At 43.5% G+C, this 8,760-nt stretch overlaps 1 protein-coding gene across 2 annotated transcripts; it reads left to right on the top strand.

Moving 5' to 3' along the window:
• The first annotated feature begins 359 nt into the window (after positions 1-359).
• On the top strand, positions 360-8,503 carry LOC105703209 (protein artichoke). 2 transcript variants are annotated; one of them, XM_012431421.1, is made up of 6 exons: positions 360-834; positions 3,137-3,747; positions 3,876-4,049; positions 4,521-4,639; positions 4,712-4,858; positions 4,949-8,503. In XM_012431421.1, exons 1-6 carry the CDS (start codon positions 830-832, stop codon positions 7,931-7,933), a joined length of 4,041 nt encoding a protein of 1,346 aa, XP_012286844.1. In that variant the 5' UTR covers positions 360-829; the 3' UTR covers positions 7,934-8,503. The 2 variants fall into 2 exon arrangements, with proteins under 2 accessions (XP_012286844.1, XP_012286845.1); XM_012431422.1 differs by lacking the exons at positions 360-834; positions 3,137-3,747; positions 3,876-4,049 and adding an exon at positions 4,319-4,420 and having other exon boundaries at positions 4,504-4,639.
• The last annotated feature ends 257 nt before the right edge of the window (positions 8,504-8,760 follow it).

Here is an 8,760-nt window from a genome sequence, read left to right as displayed (position 1 = left end):
AACGCGTTGGAAGGCAAGAAATACAGGATGCCCTAAAAGAAAAAGCATAATCGTCGCCTCAAAATCTGGCAAAGAACGCAGAATATGAAATCGTGCCACCTGCTGCACCTCTGCCTCGGGGAGGTGCCTTTCAATTTTTGGGGGCGTTTTTGAGTCCATCTTTTGGGTGTGCGAAAATCGCCCGCTCGGCAGAGCGGAACCCTGAAATAGCTTGCCGATATGAGTGACCGTAGTGAAAGGCCGCTCGAGAAACGCCTTTATACGTTCGCCTTCCCTCTCTCTTCCCTGGCTCGGTGGGTCTCCGGTTTTCCACTTCTACCGAGAGGACCGCTGGCAGTGGTTGTGCCGGTAGTTGAGCAGTGGTAGTAGAGGCTGGCAGACTGGGAGCTAGTAGTGGTGGTTGCTTCACGTCGAAATCCCCGTTATGTCCAAGTCCGCGAACCTCCGGAGAGAGCACGGAGCGCACCTCTGCGCGCCTCGGAGTCCTGAAAGGCCTCAGCCTCCGCCCGCGGGACCTACTAATTTTTATTAGTGTTACGTCCTTGTCCAGGCGAGCCTCCGGACCGCCTTCGGCCTCTTCCAACTCACCTGTGGAGACAGTAGCTGCCAGTAACGCGAGTGTCGAGTGCTCACCAGCGGCGGATGCCGCCTCTACCTGCGGAGACTTCAATGCGTGGAGGCCGATGCCACGGTGAATCGGCGGTCATGTTCGGTATTTTCTGAGCCCCGGAACTTCGGAGTCCCACGAACTCAACATGCCTCATCTTACGCGACTCCAGTGACCGACCTGACCTCGAAACGTCCAGGATCCCGTGACGTGGAATCAATCATGGCGTAAGTTATCCCGAATTATTAGCAATTTTACTGAGGGACAATGGAGGGAGATCGGCATCATGTTCTATCCTATATGAATAAACGATGCATTTTTATTTCTATTTGAACGAACGTTGTATACTTTTTCGTCGTTTAGCCTGCAAGTGGTCTTAAGTAACTGCAAATATTATATCTGCTTGGCAAATTGATTTAGAGGCGAGGTTTGAAACGCCTCAATCAAATGGTACCCGGCTACTCGGACGTTGTGCTTTTATTCTCATGCAGAGGTGATCGAGAAAGACGTGGATTATTACGCGTTTAATCATTTTATTCTAGTATACTTGAAGTTAAAGGAAATTCTTGGAAGGTTTAACTAAGGCGTTCGTTACCTTCAAAACAAGGAAGGTCGGCTGCTTCCGACATGTGGAAGATACAACAGGGGTAAATTTACGATCGGGGTGTTGCCGAGGGTTTACCGCTCGAGACGATGATGCAACTGTTGTAAGGCATATGAGATGTATAACGGTAGTGTTGTACTGTTACACTCTTTGAACTGAGTATTTAGAAAACAGCCTATGTCCATTTTTTTTTACGTAATGAGAGATGTCTGTGCAAAGATTCGTTTATTTTAAGACCCTGAAAAAAATAACTGAATGAATATTAGACGATGTAAAGTTGACGTAAATAAAATAATTTAAAGGATATAGTCGGTAATTGAGAAAGGGGTTTTACCAAATTTCTAATAATGGTACCTGCAGTTTAATTTGTGCAGTGTTGGCCAATGACTTCGGCTGTGCCTCGTAGTAATTATTATGCGACCGATTACTTGCTAGAGCGTCGTGACATATATACTAAGTGCTGACTTTTAACAAGGCACGTCTTGTGAATGCAATGAATAAAATAGCAGCCCGACTCTCTTGTTAAGTGGCTCTAAACATTTTGCCCACTTTCTCGAGTAATTATCACCGTGCATACATATGCGATGTACCTCGCAAATTACGTTCCGATTGTCCCGTTTTCCATTTTGTTACAATCGTGACAGGATATTAATGACATTTATGTATAAACTTGTGATTTCCAGTAGAAACGAATATTTTCCATTAAATCATACGCTCTAAATGCAGTGGTGCGGAGATAACCAATTTTGTCACTTCAAGGAAATGGTGCCGGATCAGGATTATTGAAAGTAATTAAAATCTAGATGCAAACCCGCACCACCTGTTCTCTAGTGAAAGTTGGAAGCATACGCACTTAGTAAAGTATATATGCGTTAGACTCGAGATGAAACGTCCACCTTCGAATACGCATTGAAAGTACATGAATTCTTAAGAGTGAAATTGTTGAATGTCGAGAGGCTGCTTAGCTAACGAATGGAAAAACGACTGCAATAATTTATCGGCAACGTGTTGTCATATCGAAATGATTGAAAATTGTTCGATTATTTTTTAACTTTCTACCGGATGACTTACCTGGGCGTTTATTCGACTCGAGGTTTGCTCTCAGCTGGCAATGAGCGTCGAAGTGAAGAAATGCAGACAGTCACGATGACGACATATTCACTTGCCCAGAGTATAATTTAGGTGCATTACTATTTACATTATGACCTACGTTACACCATGTGTTGGTGCATACAGAAGCGAAGAGAAACGGAGAGCATTGCGTGGAACACTTTTTACATACAGGGCGAATCGAATGATGATGCGAATATTTGCAACCTTGAATTGATTACGCACTACCTCGGGATTCTCTCTGAGCACTGGCATTGTGAAATGAAAAATGAAACGCTCGTCTTTGTAATGGCAGTATTTTATCTTAGAGTCGCACCAAACTTCCTCCGAGAAAGTGGAGAATAATAAGTTTATACAATTTCGCGATTCAAGATAATAATATTCACACACAAATTGCTCGTTCTTTTTCCCAATTAAAACAAAGATTTCCCGTTATGGTTGCTCCACTGTAGAAAGGCAGGAAGCCCAACCCAATGTTTACGACTACATCTATTTCCCTTGCACATTTCGTTCCGTGGTGCCCTGCAATCATTATGAGCCTAACGACTTTTAACGGTGAAAACTCCTCGCTCCTTGAAAGAGGCTTTTAAACGCCGTAAATCATAATAATCTCTGGCGCTTCGGTCGTTTAAATTGCATTAGAGAAGCATGCTCGATCCCCAAAAGACCTTGTGCAACCTATGCAAGTCTGCTGAAACCTCGAGAACATTAAACGCTTTCATTTTTTAAAATTCTTTAACCTTTAGGAAACTCCGTGGAATCTTCTAAAACTGCAAAATCGACAGAAGTCTGAGGGGTCGTGGTTTGGATTTCAGGAGGTGGCTGCTGTTCGGGGTTTTCCTGGCTACGGGGATTTTGTCTACCCTAGGCCAATGGAGACCCTGCGTCGAACTGAAGAGGGATCTTCATGTGCCCTGCAAATGCAGCCTATCTTCGAATCACCAAAGAGCTCTTCGTATGGATTGTGACCGAGTGATCCTCACTCGAGAATCCCTGGATGGTCTAAAGGGTCAGCCGATAGTTTCCCTAAGCCAGAAGCAATGCGGCTATCATAGCCTCCCCGAGAACCTCCTCGGCGTAGGTCTTCCTCTGGAAAAATTAGACCTATCGAACAATGCCATTTACCGATTGATGGATCGCGTTTTAAAATCATTGAGGAACCTGCGAGAGCTCAGACTAGCTGGAAACCTACTAGGAGACAATTTGAACCCAATATTCTCCAGCAACGAATTCCACGACATGTCCGAGCTTAGGCTCCTCGACCTCAGCAGCAACGGGTTGCGCAGCATCGAGGAGGGCATGTTTAAAGGTTGCTGGAACCTTGAGGAGATCTACTTGGACGACAACAATATGACTACGGTACCCGTTGTCTCGTTGAAGGGCCCAAAGTCCATCAGGGTACTCTCCTTGTCCGGCAACAAAATCGGTAAATTTCAGTCATGATTTTGTTAGCATGGAAGTAATGAAATCCAGATGAAGAATTGATTTCATTCTTTCTTAGTTGTGACGATGATTTATTAACGTAAATTATTTTCTCATTGTGATTTTTACCAGATTCCATCGTTCGAGGAACATTTACTCCACTAGGAGAATCTTTACTGCGTCTTGACTTGAGCAACAATGAATTGTCTCATATAGAGGATGGAGCACTTTCCGGCCTGGACAATTTGCTTATCTTCAACATCTCCCACAATGACCTCGCGCGATTCAACAGCGACGTTTTCAAGGGTAACTCAATCGCTATCTGGCTCCTGACTGGTTGAACATAATGATTTCTAAGGCAATTGTTGCCGTTGATGCCTATTCTCTCCTGAGAAATGGAGCGCTATTCTTTTCCTCTTCTCTTCTAAACTGAAACACCCGCGCCGACGGTTCGTGGGAAAAGAAAAAAAGATCTTCACGTCCTGCAACGCCCGTTTCAAGTTGCCAGTCGGCGGTTACGACCTAGGAAGAACAATGAACTTTAGATAGCGTGTTCTCACGGGGCAGCACCTCCCCGTAAACTTTTGCCGGAGTTTCACGAGACTGAAACGACCATTCGATGATCCCGCTGTGTTTTATAGTCTTTTCACAGTATTTCCGCAATTTTCTAATAAGAGGTAAAGTTCTAAGGAAAAAAGATATACCCGACGCAAACAAAAAAGGCAGTGTTGGACAACAACGAGGAAACTGTTGATCGGAGGTTTAACATGTTTGCAGGGGCATATAATTTGCAGCAACTGGATCTGTCCGCAAACTTTCTTCAAGATTTCCCCTCGGACGCACTCAGGCACTTGGAGGACTTGAAGTTCCTGAATATTTCTAACAATCTGATCACCGTAAGTTCCAATAAATTCATCATTATAGGATTGTTCATCATTCACTTATTGCATTCCTTTTTTAATTTGTAGGTAATAGAACGAACTCACCTGTCGCGGTTGACGGAGTTACAAGTATTGGATCTGAGCCGAAACAACATTGGACGCTTGGGCGTGAACACGTTTTCCAGCCTTTCCTCTCTGACTCGACTTGATTTAAGTCTGAATGCACTCCGCACTGTACGTATAAAAGAATACTACCTAAAAATAATTTACTTCAGTGTTTAAGCTGATTTGTTAATAATCCGTTCTTTGTGATGTATTTTCCAGATCGAGGAGTCATCTTTTGAGGGATTGACCAAACTGAAATGGTTGTCTCTGCAAGACAACAATATTTTATTGGTACCAGCATCTGCCCTCGCACGATTGCCATCGCTTTCTTATTTGCACGTAGAATTCAACCGTATAGCAGCATTATCCACGGAATTATTGCGATCAACGACACCAACTTTGATCAGCCTAGGGCTGACTGGAAATCTGGTTCGGGAAATTCCTTCGAAGCTGTTCAACAACTTCAAGAACTTAGTTAGCCTCGAATTGGGCAGTAACATGCTCTCGTCTGTTTCGCAAACCACTTTTAGTGGTCTGGAGGATACATTATTGAATCTGGACCTTTCCTTCAATCGGCTAACCAGTATCAGTGAGTTGCCACTCAGAAATCTGGTATCCCTAAATCTGGCGGGTAATCAACTGAAGAAAGTGTCTCCTGAGACGTTTAAGTACCTATCCGGATTGCAGTATTTAAACCTCAGCAGTAATCCTCTCTACGGAGGTTTTCCACCAGTTTTCCCCTCGTCGTTGACGACCATGGACATATCCTATACCGGGCTGAAAATATTGCCAGCGGTTCTGCTATTGAATTTAGATTCTCTGAAGAGGATATCGTTGTCAGGGAATCACCTGCAAGAGATCTCAGAGGGTACCTTTCAGCAGCTTTACAACCTGTCATCGATAGATCTTTCTTATAACGACATTGACAACGTCGCCAATGGCGCTTTCGCTGGACTGATCCATTTGTACAGGCTCAACTTAAAAGGAAACAAATTGACCTCCTTTGCAGGAGAGTACTTCAGCACAGGTACGGGCTTGGAAGTGTTGGATTTATCGGACAATCAGATTCGTCACCTATCGGCCACGTCTTTTGCGATACACCCACGGCTGCGAGACATCAATCTATCTGGGAATCAGTTTGCCCAGTTCCCAAGTGACTTTATTAAGCCTCTCCAGTTCTTAGAAATCGTGGATCTGTCGCAGAACAACCTTCGAAGCATCGGGGAATTTTCCTTCTCCCAAGTTGGACGACTTCGAAAGCTGGACCTGTCGAAAAATAAAATAGAGTTCGTGGAAGAGCTGGCTTTCCACAATTCCACGCAACTTCAGACTCTGGACTTGTCGGAAAATAACATAGAAACCCTCAGCGAGCGGGCAATGGAAGGTATGATTCGTTTGGAACAACTCAACCTACAAGACAACAAGCTGTCCTCTCTACCGGAAACTGTTTTCGACACATCGAGGATTCAATCGGTGGAACGGATTAATTTAAAGGGAAATCAGTTCAACGAGATTCCAGTTAAAGTACTGCAGAGACAAGCGTCTTCGCTGATAAGCCTAAACATGGCCAGAAATAAAATCGTAGAAGTATTCACTCAGGACATCTTAAATAATGTAAAAGAACTGGACCTTTCCGAAAACCCTCTCAGCGAAAACGCAATTCGGGGTATCCTAGGAGAGGCGAAAATTTTACGCTCGTTAAACCTTGCAAACACTGGCATTAAAAATATCACAAGGCTGGAAGCACCATTTCTGAAGTTTTTGAATTTATCCGGGAATAATATAACCGACATCAAGACATCGGCATTAGAACGCACCACGTTATTGGAGATTCTTGATATCTCCAAGAACAGTATGGCTGATTACGTCGATCTGATCAACACATTCAAGGTGCTTCCCGTGCTCAACACCTTGGATATTTCGGGTAATGCCGTAAAAACCATCAATGACAGCAGTTTTATTGGCCTGGAGTCTCTGCGAACGTTGAAGATGATTAACCTATCCGAGTGTACGAGAATAGAGAAGAGTTCTTTCAAACTTTTGGGCAAATTACGTGCCTTGTATGCTTACGGGTACCCAAGACTTGGCTACTTCGACGTACAAGGAATCCTGAAAGATATGCACAATCTTAGGGAACTCGACGTCGAAATAAAGGACTCATCTGTTGGAAACGAGCAGCTTTCTCTGAGAACTCATCCCCGCCTGAGGAGATTGACTTTACGAGGAGAAAGGCTGCGAAACATTTTATCAAGTTCGTTAGTTGGAGTGCGAAGTCCGGAACTGTTCATCGGCCTCAAGAACACCTCGATCGCCTCAATACCAGCAGCCGTATTTTTCCCTGTCCCCAGATCAACAAAAGTCGAGCTGGATATAGCTGGCAGTTTGTTTTCGACCATCTCGGCTCAGTTTGTTGCAGCTTTGGACGAAAGACGAGGAACGGTTTCGTTACTCGGACTGAATTCAAACCCAATTACTTGCAACTGCGATGCAAAGCATTTGTGGCGCTGGTTAAGGTTTCCTAAAGGTCCAAGGAACAATCCCGAAGTCACTTGCATGACGCCGGATTACCTGGCTGGTCGTATTCTAACGGATCTGAACGAGGACCAGCTTTCATGCGAGCAAACCACATCTTCCACGACTCAGACCACGGAAACCACAAGGGTGACTAAGTCGACCACTCCGGAGCCTGAAATTATATGGACGGTAGCCCCTACATTACAAGAGAATCGCAACAAGCATCACAATAACGACCTAGGGAGTAACTCCATGGGAACCTCAACGGGCACGGACGACACTTTAATCATCGGCATCGTGGGAGGCGTGGTAGCTTTTATAGCGATAGTGGTGATCATCATTTGCATATGTCGACTGCGATGGAGCAGCCAAGTGAACGAAGCTCGCATGGCAGCTATGGCATCTAGCATCCACGAAGCCTCCATCAGACCCGGCAGTACTTATTCTGGAAAAATGAATCAAGAGCTGTATATGGGCTCCTATAACGGGTCAACTTTGGGAAATGGAAATGCCTTGGTAGGGTCCAACATGCCAGCTACTCCTGTCCAAATGTTGCCTTTTGTACCGCAGATGCACATGATGCCTGCCATGCATCCACCACCGCCTTCCCAGCACATGTACGGGTACTACGATAGTTCTCCTCTTCCCATGTACGTTACTTGTCCAACGGAAAACAAGTTTGACAGATAATCCATATGTGGGATTCACCGAGCGCAATGTGCGCGTGATCTTTTCGAAGTCGTGGCAAGATTTTTTTTGCACCTTGCAAAGAACTGAAAGGGATCACCCTTGCGGCTCCCTGTTTTAATTACTGATCGGAAGCAAATCGACTGGATTGCTGATAACCTTCGGGCGCTGTTTAAAAATTGTTGTAAGAGGATCATCAGACTTATTTTTTAATAGATGTATGTAGGTATTAAATACGACCACCCTGTTACTAATTGTTAGAAACATCGGTAGAAAGCTATATTTATGACATGCTCTTGTAGATGAAGAACAAAGTGAAAGTAGTATGAAAATATTAGAAATACAAAACCTTTTTCTAACAAGGATTCGTACTAGGTAGCAACTGCATGAGTCGCGAAAAAAATTAAAAATATGTCATTATGAAAGTATATTGTAATGTTGTCATGGAATGTAATCTACATCTTATCGGTGCTATAACGTTTAGTATCGCATTGTTCTACACGTTAAGGAATAAATTAATGATTGCGTTAATTTAACTGCAATCGAGAGTACAACATTATTTATATGTTAAATAAATGTAACGAGTCATTTTTACTTTGACAGTGCTTTCCTTTTTATCCTGTTATTTAAACTCTCAAAAATAATCTGAAGAGCCCTGCCAAAATAGGTGATAGTTTTTTTATTTCTTTTTTCCAATCTTGAATCACAATTGTATTTCTTTGCCACTTTGTAGATTTTAATTGAACGATATTTTCTTTCTAGTACATACCTCAACTGTATAATCGACAGAAATTTTATTTGGTCGACTACTAGTTTCATTCTTTATCACT

The sequence above is a fragment of the Orussus abietinus genome, unplaced genomic scaffold, assembly GCF_000612105.2.
Source record: "Orussus abietinus isolate OABI.00-Male unplaced genomic scaffold, Oabi_2.0 scaffold479, whole genome shotgun sequence".
In the NCBI taxonomy this organism is placed as follows: domain Eukaryota; kingdom Metazoa; phylum Arthropoda; class Insecta; order Hymenoptera; family Orussidae; genus Orussus; species Orussus abietinus.
Note: the sequence above shows the minus strand (reverse complement) of the source record. Positions and strands in the feature narration are given on the sequence as shown.